This window comes from Perca fluviatilis, chromosome 4 (assembly GCF_010015445.1).
Source record: "Perca fluviatilis chromosome 4, GENO_Pfluv_1.0, whole genome shotgun sequence".
NCBI classification, from domain to species: Eukaryota; Metazoa; Chordata; class Actinopteri; order Perciformes; family Percidae; genus Perca; species Perca fluviatilis.
The window spans coordinates 32,112,753-32,135,144 of NC_053115.1; the positions used below are offsets into that span (position 1 = coordinate 32,112,753).

The 22,392-nt window shown below is 42.9% G+C and overlaps 1 protein-coding gene across 11 annotated transcripts in view; it reads right to left on the reverse strand.

The window, feature by feature from the left end:
- The window catches only part of ptprt (protein tyrosine phosphatase receptor type T), a 452,792-nt gene that overhangs the window by 298,335 nt on the left and 132,065 nt on the right, over nt 1–22,392 (reverse strand). For all 11 annotated transcript variants that reach the window (XM_039797954.1, XM_039797952.1, XM_039797953.1 and 8 more), the window contains exon 8: nt 1,703–1,996. In XM_039797954.1, the coding sequence (XP_039653888.1) occupies nt 1,703–1,996 (294 nt within the window). The remainder of the gene's footprint in view (nt 1–1,702; nt 1,997–22,392) is intronic.

The window sequence follows — 22,392 nt, forward strand, 5'->3', positions numbered from 1 at the left end:
AGGCATTGTCACAAACAGACAAAATACAACAGGGAAGCAGCACTCTCCCCCCTCCCCGTCCCACACACACACACACACACACACACACACACACACACACACACACACACACACACACTGTGAATCTAAAGTTAGGTGTAGATTGAGCGGACCAGCACCTTCACACCTTCACCAACTTCTCCTCACTCTCCTCTTCTTATCCTCCCTTTGTCCTACTCTCTCCATCTCTACTCCCCACAGCACAGAAATCCCTGGCAAAAGCTTTTGTCTCTTTTCTTAGCATCAGAGAAAGCTCTTGCGAAAACCGGCCGTGCAAGACAGAAAGACAAAAGAACTGTTTAGAAAGAATGTACCTAGTAAAAACTTCATAAAAATCAAATCTTCATCGATTACAGAACAGACAATATTGTTAAAATGCCAACGCTGTTAATCTCCGATGGGTTTTTCAAATCTGATCAAGCAGTAGAAGAGATATGACAAAGCTAGGAAAAAGAGAAGGGGGAGAAATGGAGGAAGTGAGCCAAGGAGCAAAAGAGTGAAAAAGAGGAGAGAAAAAGGAAATGAAAGAAAGACAGGGGGGGGGGGGTGGGAAACAAAGTAAGAGAGTGATAGAGAGAGAGAAAGGATGAGAGGAAGAGTATGAGGAAAAGGGAAAGAGTGAAATGGGGGGAGATCAGGCAAAATGAAAGCATGAAGAATAGATGTCACAAGAGGAACAATTAATGAGGAGAGAATGAGAAAAAAAAGGAAGAAGTGTGGCCAAATAAGAACAACAACAGAGATCAACAGATGGAAGGACGAGAGGGGACGAGGGACAAGAGAGTGCACAGAGTAGTGGGAGTTAGGGCTGCATGATATGAGGAAAATATGCGACAACGTTGAATATCGCATCGAATATCATCAAGATATTACTTGCGATAAATACACATACGTTAAAGTGTACTTCTGCTGCTTTCAGTATTCGGCTAAAATGCAAAACATTGCTTATTGAATTGAAATAAAACGAAAGGGGAATCATTTCCAACATTCTTTTATTGAACAAATTGAACATTGCATTAAATATAAAAGGCACCACGGAAAAAAAAGAATGGGAGTTAAATTTTAAAATGTAGTTATCTACTGATACTTTCAACTAATTAAAAAAATCTCTGTCTATCGCCGTATGTCGCAGCCTTTCGCGATGTGTTTACTGTGCAAGTTGATATCGCAATGACGAATTTAAAAAAGCAATATATTGTGCAGCCCTAGTTGGAGTGAGGCTAGGGAGTGGATGTGATGGTGGCCTCCTGCTGGGTTAAGTAGTCCACACACACACACACACACACACACACACACACACACACACACACACACACACACACACACGCACCCCTCCATAAGAGATCTTATGGGCTGTCATGTTATCAAATGAACTGCCACTCGTTGTGACCTTACACCCCCGCTGGGAGGCTCGTTATCGGCCATGATTGCCCACACCTAACCTCCCCCATCACCTCCTCCTCCTCCCCTGGTCCTCCAACCCCGCACTCCACCTCTCCATCACCTAACTTAACTTAACATCCTAATTATCATCATCTTTGGTGAATAAAGGAAAGAAAATAGCAAACGTAAAAGAGGGAGTGAGCAAAAAAAGGAAGTAAAAACCTATAACAGTGACCGAAAGGAACAAGAGAAGGCTCAAAAACAAGCAGGCGTCACTCACCTGCACATTTGGTCCTGGTGACGAGCGGCGGCCCTGGCGGCCCTGTTCCTCCCTCCCCAGGTCTGGACAGCAGGACTTTGATCTCATATTCCACATCTGGGTCCAGGTGCCAGAGTTTATAGGTTGGGGAGTCCACCACGTGGGTCTCCACCCAGTTACCCAGAGTGGTCCGGTACTCCACCTCCTTCAGGATGATGGGCCCGTCGCCGATGATGCTGTTGGCGTTGGGTTTGATCCAAAGGTAAGTGGCGCCGACGGTGAGAAGCTCAGGCGGAGCGATTGGGGTGGGTGGAGCTGTGGAATGGGACAACAGAGGTGGTTAGTTAAGTGTCGAAATCTGTGTCTTTATCTTTCGTTTTTGGTGTAGTGTAATCGGAGAATATCCTAAAGAAAAAGTCAATAAAACATCCTACAACCATTATAAGGCTTAGGCGCAGCACCCAAGCCCTTTTAGGGCAGCACCTAAGCCCAGTGAATGTAACTAAATGACTTTCCTCAGATCTAATGATTTAGTTGGTCCCAAGTGGACTTGGTCTTTAAAGCTATAGTGCGTAGTTTCTGCCGCCCCCATGAGGACAACAAAACTGTTGGCGCGTCCACATGATACAAGCCTTCCGTGACAGTTGCTAGTAGCCAAGGAGGACACGGAGGATTAAAAAAACATGATGGACTCTTCAGAAGAGGTAATTATCTTCACTTGAGTTTCTGCGTGGGAAAGTCGCCGGACGACACCAATCTTCCGAACATAGCCATACTGAGAAATACAGAGAGAGTTTGGTGGAGCTGATAGTCTTAATTAGCTTTGTAGCAACTCAATTGGCAATGGCTTGAATGTAATGTTGCGCACTAAAGCTTTAAGCTTTTTTAAAGGTCCCATGACATGCTGCTTTTTGAATGCTTTTATATAGGCCTTAGTGGTCCCCTAATACTGTATCTGAAGTCTCTTTTATATAGGCCTTAGTGGTCCCCTAATACTGTATCTGAAGTCTCTTTTATATAGACCTTAGTGGTCCCCTAATACTGTATCTGAAGTCTCTTTCCCGAAATTCAGCCTTGGTGCAGAATTACAGCCACTAGAGCCAGTCCCACAATGAGCTTTCCTTAGGATGTGCCATTTCTGTGTCTGTAGCTTTAAATGCTATTGAGGAGGAGAGAGGGGGGGGGGGCAAGGTGGAGGGTGGGGGTGTGGCTTTGACCAACTGCCATGCTTCGCTTGTTTGAAAGCCATGATGTCTCTCTCTTTCTCTTGGGTGGCCCAAATTTTTTGGGTGGGCAAAGCAGAGAAAGGGGAGGTAACCTTCCTCCTTATGACGTCATAAGGGGAAGATTCCAGATCGGCCCATCTGATGCATGTTATATACTGGACGCAGCGCAGCTGGCGCATACAAATGTGACGTCATGAGATCGCCGTGAGTATTTATACCTGCGCTGGTGGTCGCGACACTAGTTGCAGTCTTCTCCTGAACAGCGGTGGCGCTAATGAGCAAATGCTACCGACATTGCTCTTTCTACAGACTAGAAGAAGAAGAAAAAGGTAAATAACGGCAGAACTGGCAGCAGCATTGCCGTCAATGCTTCGATTTGATTCAGTGATTTCCTTCGTCGGATCAAGCCTTTCATTCACCATAAAAGAAGTCATCTTAACCCAGTAAGTTTACCAGAGAGACTTGCAGTCACTCTGAGAGTCCTGGCATCCGGTTGTCGGCAAACTCATTCAGGCCTCCGTTTCCGCTTTGTCGCGCGCCGCTGAAAAAAAAAAGAGCCGTGCACGACCTCGGCTCGCGCGCCATAAATCGGACGTGTCGGCCGGATATTACGTAATTTTGACGTCACAATATCGCGCGCCACCTTGGATGCGTCTAGTATATAACGGCCTTGAGCTTTCATTTTCTCAAAGGCGGAGCAGGATACCCAGGGCTCGGTTTACACCTATCACCATTTCTAGCCACTGTGGGACCATAGACTGGCTGGGGGAACTCACATTAAAGATAAAACAACCGCATCAGGTGGAATTTTCATGCCATGGGACCTTTAAGTAATATTTGTTTGTTATCTAGCTTTTTCAACATTTTAGACACAGATATGGTAATAACAATGGTCCAAAAATGGTGAAATTGCATTTTGTTACAGGTTACATTTTCTCTAGGAAGGACCCCTAAACCCCCCGCCAAATACATCTAGTGCACCTTAGTCTTCCACAAACCTTGGGAAAACAGTGAACATGTCCCTGCTGAGTCATGCAGTTCAGCCACTTGTTTTGTTAACTGTGACTGTACCCCCACCTGAGCCTATCACTGTTATAGCAGAATATATTACAGAACTCATCTTCCCCAAAAACTATATCAAAGTCCAATCAGTAGTGCCTAAGTATGTAACGCTCCAATGATAAACAAATTGAGCTGCCGGCCCCCCTCGGGGTGCTCGGTGTAATTTTCAAAGATAAACACAATTTGAAATGCATCATTTCATTATGTGGAGTTTTGTGTAGCACCTGCTTTTCAGGATGTTTGCAGACCTCTGTTGATTTCTCCAATAAAAAATACCCATAAACATGATAGAAGAGAGTTAGGAGTCCAATATTTTCAATCGGATTGGTTTTTTTTTTCTTCAAATTTCTCTCACTCAATATCACTCTCAATGCAGTCTGTTATGACTGTATCAATACCAAATTTTACTCGAGTCAGAGATGTAGGTTTGCTGTTTGGTCTGTTTTAATTGAACCCTGGAGCGTTTCGTGGGATAGTCCGGTCGGTTTGGGGCGGTGTGAAAGGTCATCCGAACTCTGGTGCGGTTGGAAACGGGGGTCTTGGTTCGGATCCGAGTGCTCTAGAGTTCGGTTCACTTTAGGTGAGAACGCGATCCGACCCAAATATAGGAAGCAAGCCAAAAACAGGTGTCTTTTAGATTGTTAAAATAGGGCCCAGTAACTCAAACACAGGTCCACGTTACACAGCCATTGTGAGCACTCCAATAATAATCATATACAGTTTTACAGTATGTGGGTACACATGTGAGCACAATAATACTGTTGGGAGCGTTAGCATGTGGCTAGCGGACTTTTATGCTAATGTATCTGAACATGTTAGAACGTATAAATGTCAATATAAAGGTAACACACCCAAATACATACATATATACAGTGGGGTTCATAAGTTTAGGAACCCATGCTAATGTTGACTAAAAATAGGAATAAAATAATCATCTTTTGGATATTGATATTGATGCCTTAATTAAAAAAAATAGGAAAAATCCAACCTTTAAGGACACCAATTTTCTTTGTGAATGAATAATGTATCGTAAATAAATAAATGTTCTTCCTGAAAATACAGGGGGCATAAGTATAGCAGGTTTTTATTTTTAAAGGCCAGTTATTTCATGGATCCAGGATACTATCCATCCTGATAAAGTTCCCTTGGCCTTTGGAATTAAAATAGCCCCACATCATCACATACCCTTCACCATACCTACAGATTGGCATGGTTTTATGTCTGTTAGCCTAATAGCTGGTTTGATTTTCATTGGGAGATGGTTTGATTTGCATTGGGAGATGATCTTATGGAAAGTACCCCATGCCAATCTCTAGGTAAGGTGAATGGGGAATTTAACATAGGGGTGTCTATACTTATGCCCCCTGCATTTTAAGGAAGAACATTTATTTTTTTCCGATACATTATTCATTCACAAAGAAACTTTGTGTCCTTAAATGTTGGATTTTTCCTATTTTTTTAATTAAGGCATCAATATCAATATCCAAAAGATGATTTTTTTATTCCTGTTTTTAGTCAACTTTAGCATGGGTTCCTAAACTTATGAACCCCACTGTGTGTATATATATATACATACATATATACATACATACATACATACATACATACATACATACATACATACATACATACATACATACATGAAAAGGGGAAGGAGGCAAGATTAAGGTTCAGAAAAATTATTGAGACTCATAAATATAACAACCACTTGCCAAACGTTTTAATTGCCCCGGGCCACCAATCACCCCTCCTGTTGAAGCCTAAGAAGAATTAACTGTCAATGTGATCTAGGAATCAAAGCACCCACCAACAGCCACTATATACAGTATATATATACAATGTGATGTTAATGTGAAGTGAAAGGAGACATGGTTCAACTTTTGCATTGAAAACAGCTGCCACTAAAAGCTACATTTTACTGATGGAATTCTCTACCTGTAGCACTAATGCATCACATTGTTGACATGTTGCTGACAGCTACTCTGCCTCTAGACTTTCACATTATGCTACTTTAAAATAATGGCCTCTGTCAAGCCTAAAAGCATAGGATGTTTTATTGCTCCCTTCTGTTTTGTTTTTTTTCAAAACCAAACTCTAGACAGCAACTTCTTTTCCAAATGAGATATCCAACATCCATATGAATAGTGAGACTTACTTGAAATGATAGACACAACAGTAAAAAATAAAGACAAGCTCTGATGTTCGTGGCCGGGTTAGCTCAGTTGGTAGAGCAGGCGCACATATTGTCGGGGTTTATGCCTCGACGCAGAAGGTCCAGGGTTCTAGTCCGACCTGTGTCAATTTCCTGCATGTCTTCTGCCGTCTCTCCCCCCTTTCATATCTAACTGTCCTATCCATAAAAAAGGCGGAAATGCCCAAAAAATAATCTTAAAAATAAAAAAATAGATTAAATGGTGTTTGAGTGTTTTATCCACTCAACCCCAAATCCAGGAGTGAAAATTCATACTCCAATATTTGTGTATGAATGTGTATGAGAGGGATGACAGTATAGACCCATTCACAATGTTTGTTTACAATAACTTCAGGGTAGAAAACTCCGGCGTCCCGTACATACATTTTAACAGTCGCTGAGCAAACCAGGATGAGGAACAACTGGAGATATATATATATATGATCAAATTTTTCTAAAATGCATATTTGATGCTTCCATATGTCAACACTTACACTAACACTAGGTTGGAGACGTAATTTACCTGATGGGCCACAGACTGAAGAAAACGACACCACCCAAACTGTTTGTAACGTTAGATTTGGTTTATAAAAGATGTTACCAAAACAACACACTACAGAAAATACGCAGAGCAGAGACGACACTTAGGTCAGACCTCCATGTTTAACTACGTATCTTAAAATGTTACGGCTGAAAATGACAAAGAAAGTCACATATCAAGTTTAAATCAACGGCCATTCGTCTACCCGAAGTGATTTTTATGTTAGCGCGGCATCACAGTAGGGCTGCTCGATTATGGAAAAAGATATAATCACAATTATTTCGGTCAATATTTAAATCACAATAATTTAACACGATTACTCGTTGACTTCTGGAAAGATGTTGCAATTATTGAACTTAAAAAACAGTGGAAAAATTTAAATAAATCAAAACACATACAACTGTAACATTTGCCTTAATACTTTTCCTATTTAAACTTTATTTTTTCATTCAGAACACAAGAGAAAATAAGAGTTTACTTGCAAAACGTAATGAGCTAAATAATTGTTTTTCTCGATTATTCTGTTTTTGTGATCATTGGGAGCCGAAATCATAATCACGATTAAATTTCGATTAATTGCACAGCCCTATGTCACAGTGATTTGGTCTATATAAAAGGCAGTTGATTGGCAATTTAGTCAGTTGAAAAAGCATTCTACAAGTTATCTGCAGACAGTTAAATCAAACAATATATACATTTGGATCCACTGTCTAAGCATTGCTTGCCCTCCAGTGAGGCAGGCCAGGCTGTAAATTATAGCGTAGCCCTGCAGCCCATGCAAGGCTCTCTACAACAGATGGAAACCATGACAGGGATATTGTTTGGAGTTTTTCTGTAAGTCATCAGGCTGTGCTTGTAGGAATCCTGCTCAGCAGCATGAGCTATAATATTACCATGGAGAGCTCCCACATTTCTGATGGTCCATGGATCAGCACCTTGGACAGTGGTTGTGATACACTTTCTAGCAGCGTGACATAGTAGAAGGTCTGACAGAGCTGTACAGAAAACACTAAAAGGGTTCAACCTTTCAACCTGGACCCTATTTTCTCATGTTTTTTGTGACTACGTGACTGATGGGAACAACAATCTTGGACATTGGTCCAGTATTAAGCAGGACCGCTGCAGGCGGCAGCGGCGGAACAAGTTGCAATGTAAGTTATAGGGCAATTGTGCACCTTCAATTTACGTCCACTAACAGTGCTGTTTTACTGCTGACATGTTTTTAAGTGTCTGACAACATTTAAAAAATAAGAATCCCTAAAGAGATAGACCTTTTTGTTAAAGAGTAAGATCCTTTTTTGTTTAACATGAAACAGCCCCGAAATCACCATCGCCAAACCAAACTATCAAAAGCCGGTTCGTCTTTCTAATTTGCCAACAATCACCTCTCTGGTTTTTAATTCACCCATTTACATGTGGAAATGTGCTGGCTCTATACACACTAACAGTATTGTTTAAATAGCGTCTGGTGAGTTTGGCGATGACGATTTTGGGGCTGTTTCTGGTTAAACAAAAAGGATCTTGTGGGGATCCTTTCTATAATGTTGTCAGACACTTGACATAATAATCTGAGCCTGTCAGCGGCAAAAACAGAACTTTTAGTGAACGGAAATTGAAGTTGCTCAATTGCCCAGGCACATTACAGTACATTGCAGCCCGGTTCACAGCTGCCGGTTACAGCGTTCTCGCTCAATACTGGACCAATTTCTATGATTTCTTTTCACATTAGTCACTTAGACACAAATGCTTAGCCTCGCTGTGACTTTGCAGCCCCTACACATGCCCCTGCTGGGAAATAAAATAGCACAGGGAAAAAATTGTTCTATTGTGTATCATCTTTAAACAATAGCAGAGTGTCCTGGTGGTCTAAGAGTAACATGCTGGCTGTATGATCCCAGTGTGCCCAGTCCCAATCCGGCTGGAGAGCTTTAGTGCATGTCATCTCTCCTCTTTCTCCCCCCTTTTAACTGTATTTGATTAAAAATTAAAAAAACTTCATGCAGAATTACTTTAAAATATGCACACAGCTCTCCAATTTGTGGAAGTTGCAAATTTCAAATATGCCATTACCATAGTGGTTTGGTAAACAATGTTCTATCATCATTTCAATCTAATTATTTTGAATTGTCCTGTTAAAGAGCATGAATGATTTTCTAAGTGAAGACTTCGTTTGCAAAAACAGATAAAAAGCCATTTTTGATCAATGAATAAACCAACACCAGCTTGATTGATTTTTCCCCCTGAAAGCACAATAAGAACACGATTTAGGAAAATAAACAGAGATATCTGCTTTTTCAAAATGAACCCTTCAAATATGTACCTCATTGTCTAGCCTACTAATGTGTCTTTAAATACGAAAGCCAATTGATGAAGCAGGCATCCCCTTTACATAACCATAACGTACATATGCTCAATATGCATGCACAATGGAGGACCAACCATCCAAATGGCTTCCTCACTCTATGCAGTAGGCTTTCCAAACAACTGTGACTAAAGGAGTCATTTTGAGATTGAAGTCTGGGGTCTCTTAGTATTAATCTTTTAGTTTTTTTCTACGTGGCAGGTGCTTTTTCGGTTGACAGCTAAGATGTGCGAGCGAAGAATAATGGCCCCCCTCTCTTCCTGCTGTCTAAAAGCAAAGTCCTGATCTCACTCTGCAACTTTTTTTTTTTTTTACTTTCCTCAAGGCCCCATTAGAATATGTATGGTGGCTGCGGGACCGATGAATCACCTGTCAGTCAGCGCACACTCATCCATCTCCACTGTATGGAGGCTGCGAGTGCCCCTCTGAGTCTGTGTGTGCATTAGTGAGTGCAGCAGAGAAGGGAGCGACAATAAGCATCTGTATGTATGTGTGAGAGAAAGTGGATGTGCATTGCATGCATTTGAATGCGTAGCCTGTGTGTGCGGTTACGTTCCCTATTTAAAAAAAATCCATAAACCTACCAGCTGTTTCCTACAAAACAAGAATGAAAAGTAAAAGAAATACAGAGAACAAGAAAATGAATTGTCCTGATCGTCCTCGAATAGAGAGAACAATTTCATCGACAAAGGCTTATTTTATCTTAAAAAAGGGGCTGATTCCTGTGTTTTGTGCGTCGCATTTTCCAAATGGTTTCATCTCGGTCTTAATAAAAGCACTTCACTTTGCCAGGCAGTTTGTTAAGGGTGATTCACCGGGAGCAGGAAAGATGGTCTCATCCTGCTGCAATTTTCTTCACTTGTTTAGAAGAAGGGTGGAACTTGTGTTTTACATGTAGATGTGTTTCTCAAAAAAAAACACAGCAACATCATGTGCAGGTGCAATATAAAGCACACACCCTTTGGTTTGGTTTGTAAATAGGTTAAACATGCACAACCTCCGACAGCTTCCTGTAACAGCGGCCTGTTAACGGTGACCGTGTTGTACGACTGCTTTAGCAGAGACTCAACTCTTGGTTGACATCATTTATATTCAACAACTTCTCCTGATGTTACTCCACGGGAAGAGGGAGCAAGATCGTTCAATCACACCCTCCCTCCGTCTGTTTCCTCCCGCCATCCCCCTATCCCTCCCTCTGCCAGCTCGTTTACAGCCGAGAGTTACAGAGGCCACCCAGCGACACACAACCTGGCAGGTTGTTGTGTGTGTCGCTGGGTGGCCTGAACTCAACTGCAACGGCTGCTGAAACGGCCGACAGCTCACGCTGCTCTGTACACGGCTCATTATTACCCTTTTCGCGGCTAAATTTAACTGTGCAGTCCACTAAACTTAACTGTCATGTGACCAGTCGTCACGTGACCGGCCGGCGATCGCCCAGTTTCATAGGAAATCATACGAGTTGTTGTGGATAGGTTTTTGTACAATATCTCACACACCCATTAATGAGAATGTGTTGAAAATACACACACACACACACACAAACAAAAACACGTTTTAATGTGTAAGAATATACAAATAAATCCATCTGTGCATACAGAGATATACACACACACACAGGTTTGTGGCACTATCTTTGTGGGGACCCGTCATTGACATAATACATTCCCTAGCCCCTTACCCTAACCTTAACCATCACAACTAAATGCCTAACCTTAACCCTTACCCTCACCCCAACCATAACCTAATTCTAACCTTAATCCTACAACCAAGTCTTAACCCTCAAACAGCCCTTTAAACTTGTGGGGTCCAGCATTTTGGCCCCACAAAGCTGTCGGAACCCAACAAGTATACTGGACTCCCAGGTTTTTTGGACCCCACGAATATAGTTAAACAAGCCCACACACACACACACACACACACCTCACATGGATACAGAAACAGTATACCAGCTGATTGCTTAACTATAGTTGGCCTTCATACAGTTATGCTATGTGAAGTGTGAGAGGGGGTGGGTGGGTGGTGGGGGGATGGGGGGAGGGAGTTTGGGAAGAATGGAGCAAAAGTGGGAGAAAGTTTTGTTTAAGTAGAGGGCGGAAAGGGTGGAAGGAGTAGGAGGAAAACGGGGTGAGGGGATGAAAGGAAGGATGAACTCAAGCCAAAATGAAGGAAGTAGAGGGGGATTGGAAAAGAAAATTAACAAGGATACCGGACACTGTTTTGTCTCTGCAGAAGCCACACTCACACTGAAGTAGAAACAAGCAGGGCTCATGAAGTTTTAAAATGGGATACAGCAGGAGTACAGAACTGTAACTGTGGGCCAATAAAGACTTAAGACAGAGGTGTGTGTGTGTGTGTGTGTGTGTGTGTGTGTGTGTGTGTGTGTGTGTGTTTGTGTGTGCACAGCAACGCTGGCCCCATAAAGGTTTTATCTTGCGTATCCTGGGGCCTTGTTGTAGGAAGACGCATCGCACACTCAAAAGCGACCCGTGTTACTACACCCTGAAGGTACAAATTATATGGCTCTACTTCTTCACGGCACTGTATTACAATCCCAGCATGATGTAAGAAGACGTGTGTGTGTGAGCTTGTTTAAAGGGCTGTTTGAGGGTTAAGACTTGGTTTTAGGATTAGGGTTATAATTAGGTTGTGGTTAGGGTGAGGGTAAGAGTTAAGGTTAGGCATTTAGTTGTGATGGTTAAGGTTAGGGTAAGGGGCTAGGGAATGCATTATGTCAATGACGGGTCCCCACAAAGATAGCGCCATAAACCTGTGTGTGTGTGTGTGTGTGTGTGTGTGTGTGTGTGTGTGCGTGCGTGTGTGCATGCGTGCATGCTTTTGAATGTGTGTGAACATTACATAACATCTGGGTGTACGTTTGCATGTACATTCATTTACAGAGAATACAATTATGTGTGCTTTTATGTTAGTTTCAGTTTGATAATGTGTCACTATTTGTTTTTCCGTTATTGTAAATACCTGTACATTATGTGTTGTTAAACTGCGTGTGCAAATGTGTTTGTGTGGTGCCTGTTTAATCTTGTGTGCACCAATGTGCATGAATCATTTTGTTTGTGTGAGTTTAGTCTGGCTAAATGACGGGGGAATTATCAATCTGAATGACGGGTAAGAGGCCAGTGTGATGAATAATTCCAAAAAGTAGAATGCCTTGCAACAGACCAACTATTTATGCGCCAATTGCAAAATTGGTGGCCACACACACATCTGCTTCTCCTCCTGCATGTCGTGATGAGAGTACAGCTGATTTAGGAAGATAAGAGGCTACATTCCAATCCACGGAATTTGGGGTTAACGTTTTTAAATGTCACAACTTGCTGTGCTATGTTCTTCTCATACATAATGCAGTGGTGACTCTAGTAATTGGTATGATGATCTATCATTACAATAATCTCAGCTCAGCGTTCTGTATTTTACCAAAAAGTTCTTTTTTTTTTTTTCATTGAGCCAGGTGCATTATGTACATTTTCCGAGCTTGCTGATATCAGAACCAGTCACAGTGTACAAATGCAAATGACCGTTCGCTGTATCTCTCGGTCAACAGCACAACTCTGTGGAAACAGAGGAAGTTTGTGAGGTGGACGATCGAGACAGATGAGCGGACAAAAGTTAAAGGGGGGAGAGAGAGCCCAGAGTCGGTAGTGGCTGTTATCACATCCTGCCAATCTAAATGGTTCTCACTTCATTTCGGTTACTGGGTGTGTCTCACACACACACACACACACACACACACAGTTATACATTCAGAGGAAGAGGAGGTAAAAAAGATAAAGAAAGAAAAGGAAATGAAGAAAGGAGTGAAGATGTAGAAGAATAGTTTATAACATGTCTTATACTATGTATGTGTGTGTGTGTGTGTGTGTGTGTGTGTGTGTGTGTGTGTGTGTGTGTGTGTGTTCTTGTTTAACTACATTCGTGGGGTCCAAAAACCTGGAATATACAGTATACAGTATATGTGGGGTCCGGACAGCATTGTGGGGCCAAAATGCTGGACCCCACAACATTAAAGGGCTGTTTGAGGGTTAAGACTTGGTTTTAGGATTAGGGTTAGAATTAGGTTGTGGTTAGGGTGAGGGTAAGGGTTAAGGTTAGGCATTTAGTTGTGATGGTTAAGGTTAGGGAAAGGGGCTAGGGCATGCATTATGTCAATGACGGGTCCCCACAAAGATAGTGAGACACACTATGTGTGTGTGTGTGTGTGTGTGTGTGTGTGTGTGTGTGTGTGTGTGTGTGTGTGAATAGAGAGATAGAAAGACAGATAGCAGAGGACTCTGCCCACCAGAGAGGAGAGAAAAGATATCGCCAGTGCGGCGGAAAAGATGGAAAAATCAGTTGCATCGAAAATGACAACCGCTCTGCCGAAATTTGTTTTTCTCCCATTTCAACAGCGGGGAAAGAGAGGTATCATTTTTAGGATGATAAGACGGAGGCGCCGGCTTCCTCTCCCTCTGTCTTTTTCCTCGCCGTGAGCTTTAATGAAATCTTGTTTAATATTCCATGCAGAATGGAAACCCCGTCCACATTTTTTTCTGAGTTGACAAGCAACTTTAACCAGAAGACGATCACATAGTGTACTAGTGCCAACTGTACTGTTTCTCTTCAAGGATAACATTGGTTTCTTCCAACTTGGGTCTTATATTTTCGTAGTTCGGGCCAGTGGTTATGATAGCGATATTGATGTTGGTTCAATTAAAACCTCCGTGATCATTTCTTGTCACGTCTGACACTCTATTAGCGACAATCTAAGAGGAATGAAATGTAATAAATGGGAACTATCCTTTACTAGTCTCGCATTGCCAGACCTTCCTCCACAGCGCTGCCAAGGAGGGTCTGGCTAGTTCACACATCATTCTGGGATGGGAGAAAAACGTGCTCTGGTTTATTGGCATTTCTTTAAACCAATCACAATCGTCTTGGGCGGTGCTAAGCTCCGCACGGAGCCACGGTGCCTCTGCAAAATAGCCTCGGGAAGGAACTTGTTTTGGTGGAACATGTGTACGTTCAAAAGTTGTTTTAGTCGTGCAACAGAAAACTCAGATAGGACAGATAGTCTAGCTAGCTGTCTGGATTTACCCTGCAGAGATCTGAGGAGCAGTTAACCATAGTCCTCAGAAATCCACCGGAGGTTAGAACGCCAACACAAAGAAAGAGGAAGGTAATGGACATCCGACCGAAAAGAGTGACATCCGGTGGAATTTCCGGCGGCAACGGGGCAATCCCAGAAGTGGAACGCCGTGGATGTAGACTAATCCTTTACCTACATTCAAACAAAGTCAAGAATGCCTCTCTTGTGTGTCTATATGCAGTTTGAATGAATCTATTTTGGGAGGAGTATTTGAATTTTCCTCATGGTTGGTCTCTGTTAATCAGAAAGCCAATCCATTCCAATTTGACTTCAACGAGACAGAATGCAATTAATTAGCATGTTATTGTTTGAAACCTGTCTAAAGCTGGAAACAGCCTCAGTTTTCTACACCCCCCCCCCCCCCTCGCTCTCTCTCTGTCTCCATATTTGTTAATTAATTATCTCTTTCTTCCCTTAATCTTTCTGTATCTTCTAATCATCAAGTAATACATTCTAGGTCTATTTCCCAGCACCATGAACTTAGCAGTTCATCTCACAGAGAACTGATAAGAGTGCACACACACACACGCACTCACACACACGCACACACACACACACACAAATCCAGCTCTGATATGATCAACGGTGCTCATCAAGCATTAATAATCACCACATGCCGTGTGTTTGAGTGGAACAAATTTATATTGCATAAGTTTAATTGCAAATTGCTGTACATCTGTTTTGCCAAATCAAAAAATAATCAGCATGTATAATCAGTTGATCATATATTTGTAGTATGACATTTACACACTGGGTATATTTATATTTGTAGTATAATATAGCCAGTGTGTAAATGTCATTTAGTCAAACAATGGCTTGCGTTACTATGTTTATTGAAAAAGGGACCACAATTATTTACATTACATTGCAATTTCATAAGACTTGGTGCCCCTTCTCACCTCAATTTTGTTTGGGATAAACACTGCAAAGACACTAAATCATTTTCTACATTGTCTAAAAATCAACAAGCAGAGGCTTTCTGACTGCAGAGCTGAACTATGCAGGCTGTCTGTTTAGGGCTGTGGCCATGTGGACAATTACCAGAAAGAAATATGAGAAGTTCACAGTTCATAATGCTGTTGAAACATCAATTTCAGAACTCTGAATTAAGAGACCATGCAAGTTGTATCGGATTATTTGCTTTGAGATAATTTGATAATTTTTGTTCATCCATAAATAGCATTCATATAACAGGCAGCATGAAGATTCTCTTTTTAATATATATATATATATATATATATATATATATATATATATATATATATATATATATATATATATAACATCTCAAATTTTAATCAAACCGTTGTTTGGCATTTGAAACGTTTGGTGGTGAAGATGTCCGTTGTGCATGCCTTCCACAAAACAGGCTGCATGCTGCATATTGACTATGACGATGTTCCTGGCTAACCCTGGTGAATGGGAGAAGAGCTGACTCACCCGTCCACTCTGTATACAAGCCACCTTCTGACTAGCCCTGGCATCGGCCTCAGCATCTCCTGGCTTTGTTAACCAGTAACATGTTTGAGGTGGAAAAGTTCAAATGTAAAAAAAAAACAAAATTTTAAGTCCAATGAAAAAGCACATCACTCCCCAGGTGTGCCACATCAACAGCTAATTAAGAGTCAGAACCCTCTTTCTTTACTTTTTTTTTATTCTCTTTCTTTCTTCTGTGCAATCGCTCTGTGTTATATAGCAGCTCAGAACTGCCCCTGACTTTTATTTGAACATTTCTCCAAGTCCAACGGATTCAGTGCTTTCAGCATGCTGAGTGTGTGTGTGTGTGTGTGTGTGTGTGTGTGTGTGTGTGTGTGTGTGTGTGTGTGTGTGTGTGTGTGTGTGTGTGCGCGCGCACGGACACCTGTGAGTAACCCACTCAATACTCTCTCAGGCCCGTTACTTGGTAGAATGTCACTGAGGGTAGGCAGGAGAGAGGGAAGGATTTAAAAAAGAAGAGAGAAAGAAAGGGAGAGAGAAAGAAATAAAGAAAAAGAAAATAGGGGGTAGAGGGGTTTATATGGGCAAACAGAGTGTATTTTACACTCAAGGGAGAGCCAAGAATCATGGGAAATAAAATGTGATTACCGACTCCTCACAGTAAACTCAGTGTGGCAGACATGTGCTCCCTCTTCACACACATATACACACACACACACACTCAACAGCACAAAACCAGAGGAACACATTCAGACAAACAAAAACAGAAAACACACACGTGTGAAAACACACCAGATAGACATATCTAACACATACGCATGCACACACACACACCCTCAATCTGCGCGCCGAGTCATCTGAGTCCACTTCCAGACAGAAACATCACATTGTTCTCAATCCCATGAGCCTCTGCTTCCTCACACAAACTCTTGGAACGGCGGAGAAAAATGTTGTGTCATTGAAGACGTGCAGGTTTGCATTGACTTGACAACATGTGACACAACACACTTTAGTTAAACTAACACTTAGGGCCCTATCTTGCACCCTGCGCTGCGCCGTGCAGCGCAAAGCCCAACGCACTGTGGACACTCCCGGAGAAACACCACAGACAGGACTTAATGGTGTGTTCAATTGCACGTCGTAAGCTCATGGTGCATTCAACGTTGTTGCAACGTACCCTTTTGCCATCGGTTCTTCTTTTTGTCGTTTAACAGCAATTGACTGGTGAAAAAAGTTATGGTTATAAGTTATTGTTATTTCATTTTAAATAAATCACTGAAAGTTGACCATAAGGCCTTAGCAATAAACAAGCTGTACTTTAATTTCACTGACTGTGCTCTTCTTCTTTTTTTAAAGTATCGGTTCAGGCACCCGTTTAGGCCGGTTACACACTGCACGTGTCTCGCGAGCGTGGCGTTTCTGTTGCGTCTCAGCTGCGTGTCAGCTGCGTGGAGTTTTCTGTGTCCTACATACCAGAAGCGTGTCTGACGCGGCGCTGCTCCTGCTGCTAGGTACAGGGAGGGCTGATCTCGGGACATAGTGCCGACAGATTCAAACTGATAAATGGGTAAGTGGGCTGTCTGAACAACTTTGTGTAGCTGTAAAGAGCCTATATAGCCTATCGGATGTTTGACCGTCACTCAGAACACACACTACGTTGTTATCGTAGCCTATCCTACCTAATTTGATTAAAGCAAGACAACGTCGGCAGTATTGACTGCAAAATATGTTACAGAATATTTCGTTCTGTATGACAGGTGCAATATTTCAAAATCTTTTCTCTGAAATTTTGTATTACATTTATATCTACATTGATGTCAAAACCTAGACTTTCAAACATCAATATGTCATTTATTCATATGTATTTGTGTCTAAATGACATATACACATATTTTCCTATTCTATTTTGCCTGGAAACGCTTCCAACACGCTCGCGTCTCGCGTGAAAAATAGGCGTCGGTTCTATTTCTAGCAGGCACGCGTCTCGAGCCACGCCTGAGACGCGCGTCTCGAGCCACGCCTGAGACGCGCGTCTCGAGCCACGCCTGAGACGCGCGTCTCGTGCCGGCAGCGTGTAAGCTCTAACCTGTTAACATGGGAGCCGAAATATAAACGGACACGCCACGCAGCTGACACGCTCGCGCGACGCTTCCAGTGTGTAACCGGCCTTAGGCACCGGCACTGTCTTTCTGGCTTTCTTAATGCTTATTAATGCTGTCAACACGGATGATATTAAGAGGGTGAGGGTTACAAAGCAACCGTGTCGCATCTTTCCATAGAAACCAAACCCTGAGTGCAAACACATCCTTTGATTTTAAGCTTGTTTGCCGAAATTTGTGAGATTGTGTCAAATAACCACATCAGTTCTGTCATGTCCACGAACAAGACCGCCAACGTCTACCTGCTCGCTTACTCTAAGCTGCTGAGGATAAAAGACCCAGATAGAGTCTAAACTCTGAAATATGAACGCAGACAGAGAAGGTGGAATGGAGGCATGACAGTAAGAAGGAGTCTAAAGGAGACACTGATCTTCTTACCGTCAAAAAAATATTCTCCAACAGTTTTTAATGAAACGAGAATTAGTATCAAATCTGTCAGCTTCACAGGAGCCGATCAGCAGGACACTCGAAGTGGACACATCTCTCCTCCTCAATCCGTTTTATATTTTTTGGCCGTTTGGGTGCTCTTATCCACATGAACAGACAGTGAGTGAGCACGATGGAGTTCAATGAGATGTGGGTAGTGACGGAATCTGCTGATGGGATTGAACCTGTCAGCTTTGGCTTCTCTTTTTCATTGGTTAGTGTTAAGGGAAAACTCAGAAGCAGCGCAACCCGTTTCACATACGTGAAGAATGTTCGGGAGACTTTGATGAATTACACCGAAGCATTTAATGGACTATGGATGGACTAGCAAAGACCGACGCAATTGTCTTTGCTAGTTTAAGTCCCACGCAGTTGTCACAGCCCCCCAGCACCCGCATCGTTTAAATAGCAAATGCACCTTGCGCCCATCTTTGCGCCCATGGGGCGTGCTGGTCTTACAGGGAGGTGTGTTCAGGTGAATTCTCGGCGTATTGCTAGCTTGTGGCAGCGGGAAGCGATCGCGCCATTGAACAACAAAAACCTGGTCTAAAGTCAATAGCGCAGCATTTCATTGTTATTTTAACAGCAAATTAGTAAAATGCGCCTAGGCTCGTGCACACAAATAAAAATATTAAGGTGCAAATCCGCCATCATAATAGCAATGTGCTAAGGTCCAAACGCGCCTGGCTTTTAAAGGGAATGGGAGATGACACTCTGATTGGTTTATTGCATGTTACGTCTAAAACACACCTATGAATTAATGAAGACACTAAGTACAACCCTTTTTTCAACCATGCACCCGGCGCACGGGCCCCCTTTTTAGGAAATTTAAGTAGATTTGGACACGCCCTAAACGCACCTGCGCTATGCGCTTCACACCGTGCCCTAAGATCGTTAAAATAGGGCCCACAATGAGTTATTGTGTCGTGCCATCCCAACTCTCTGGACTTCCTCTCTTCCTAAAGGTGTGTTTAACCTGATGCCGGAGGCCTTACGTTTTAGCTGAACCTCTAATGTCAACAAAGATATCGTGGGCGCCGTAAACACGTATGGATAACCCAAAGTCCTCAGCACAGGCAGAATGTCTTATGAGTTTACTTTCTCCATGACCTTGGCAGGGAGAGCAGCACTGTGTTATCATACAGCTGCTACGTCTCCCGTCATCTATGGAGACACAACGATGAAGCATTCCTCCGCCTGGAAAGATTATGGCCGAGGTGACGTTGGACACTGACTTGAATGAGACCTGGGGTACCAGTGTGAAATTCTACCACAGTTTGGTTCCCACTTTGTCTCCGTTTTCTACTGGTGTCACTGCAGAGGTGGTTCTATTTGTTTGATTAAGTTCATTTTGAACAAGTTAAAAATTAAATAATTGTACATGTTCATAATAAGAACATGTACATTTCAGTACAAGCTAGAAAACCAACAAAAACTAAATACTCAGCAAACATATCTTTCAAGGCCATACACACTTTTTCTACTTTCATACTACTTTCATATTTATATACAAAAAAATTTAATTATTCTGTTATTTATATATATATACTTACACATACGTGCACATATAAATACTTACAGGGACATATACACATTCATACACACATACAGGTGCATACAGTATATACATTCTTTTTTTCTTTTTCTTTTCCAGCTATTACCTACACAAGTCCATGTTTCTGTCAGTTACAACAAACCCAATAATAACCCATCCAAACTAGACACAATATAACACCCCAAGAACAATACAGTCAGTACACAATACAATTACATTGTTCTACATTACTAACATAATCATATTTCTCCCTATCTTGCCTAATTCTAGTTCTTTTTTTTTACTCCTCCTTCTCTTTCATCATCTTTGTGTCTCCTCAGTCTCTGGTTTCAACTTTTCACCTCCACTGCATGCCCCCACCACCGCATCCTCTCCACTCTGCTCCCCAGTCTTTGGTTTCAACTTTTCACCTCCTCACCGCGTCCTCTCCTCCCTGCTCGCCTTAGTTCTCACAGACCCTCCATCTCCTTCCTCTCTACCTTTTTCTTTCTCACCGCCAGTCATCCATGTCTTACAACAGTGCATTCCATTCGCATTCTCATCTCTGACACTAGTCAGTTAGGACGATGGTCCAGCCTTCCTGAGTCCACCAGACCTCTCAGACATACACTGGCTGATGTAGGCAGATAAACAAACTTGCACAAATTTCCACATAAAAAGCTCAGGGAAAAAATACTTATAATAAAGTATCATCAATGTATACACAATTGATGATTCCCTTGTCTCATAATTTTGTGTCATCCTATTTTTTCTTCGTTGGTGCAAGTATAGCACAGTACGTCTCACCAAATCACCTTCACTTCAATCCATGTCTTACTTACTGACATGAACCATATATATATATATATATATATATATATATATATATATACGAAGGGCGAACGCCCACATTTACTGAGTGAGCTAGAGGCCGCCCCGACATGAACCATATGTCAGATAGAATTACATTAATAAAAGTTAAGTTTTTGTAGGTGGCAAACTTTTCCTTGTCCGTTTAGTTTTATTTCTGTTTTCTATAAAGGGACCTTTAATGACCTAAAATGCAGAGGGAACCAGACCTTCTATGTAGTATAGGGTTATATTAGAGACTGGCCTTTATTCCAAATTGTTCCTGGTTTTATAAGTACATATTTAAATGTATATTTTATCATAGTCTACCTCATACAACCCCAACTTAAAAAAAAATCCAACTATCCCTTTAAGAAGAAGGAATCATTCATCTAAATATTATGCTACAACTGCCAACTGCTCCATAACGTTAACCGTACATCCATCCATCCATCCATCCATCCATCTTCGTCCGCTTATCCGGTATCAGGTCGCGGGGGGAGCAGCTCCAGCAGGGGACCCCAAACTTCCCTTTCCCGAGCCACATTAACCAGCTCCGACTGGGGGATCCCGAGGCGTTCCCAGGCTAGGTTGGAGATATAATCCCTCCACCTAGTCCTGGGTCTTCCCCGAGGCCTCCTCCCAGCTGGACGTGCCTGGAACACCTCCCTAGGGAGGCGGCCAGGGGGGCATCCTTACCAGATGCCCGAACCACCTCAACTGGCTCCTTTCGACGCAAAGGAGCAGCGGCTCTACTCCGAGCTCCTCACAGATGACTGAGCTTCTCACCCTATCTCTAAGGGAGACGCCAGCCACCCTCCTGAGGAAACCCATTTCGGCCGCTTGTACCCTGGATCTCATTCTTTCGGTCATGACCCAGCCTTCATGACCATAGGTGAGGGTAGGAACGAAAACTGACCGGTAGATCGAGAGCTTTGCCTTCTGGCTCAGCTCTCTTTTCGTCACAACGGTGCGATAGATTGAATGTAATACCGCACCTGCTGCACCGATTCTCCGACCAATCTCCCGCTCCATTGTCCCCTCACTCGCTGGGGTAAGGACTCATTCCCTACCTGAAGTAGGCATTCCATCGGTTTCCTGCTGAGAACCATGGCCTCAGATTTAGAGGTGCTGATCCTCATCCCAGCCGCTTCGCACTCGGCTGCGAACCGATCCAGTGAGTGCTGAAGGTCACAGGCCGATGATGCCATCAGGACCACATCATCTGCAAAGAGCAGCGATCAGATCCCCAGCCCACCGAACTGCAACCCCTCCCCACCCCGACTACGCCTTGATATCCTGTCCATAAATATTACAAACAGGATTGGTGACAAAGCGCAGCCCTGGCAGAGGCCTACCCTCACCTGAAACGAGTCCGACTTGCTGCCGAGAACCCGGACACAGCTCTCACTTTGGTCGTACAGAGATTGGATGGTCCTGAGAAGAGACCCCCTCACCCCATACTCCCGCAGCACCTCCCACAGTATCTCCTGGGGGACCCGGTCATACGCCTTTTCCAGATCCACAAAACACATGTAGACCGGTTGGGCATACTCCCAGGCTCCCTCCAGGATCCTCGCGAGAGTGAAGAGCTGGTCCGTTGTTCCACGACCAGGACGGAATCCGCATTGTTCCTCTTCAACCCGACTATCGGCCGAACCCTCCTTTCCAGCACCTTGGAGTAGACTTTACCAGGGAGGCTGAGAAGTGTGATACCCCTGTAATTGGCACACACCCTCTGGTCACCACCACGCAATGTTGAAGAGGCGTGTCAACCAGGACAG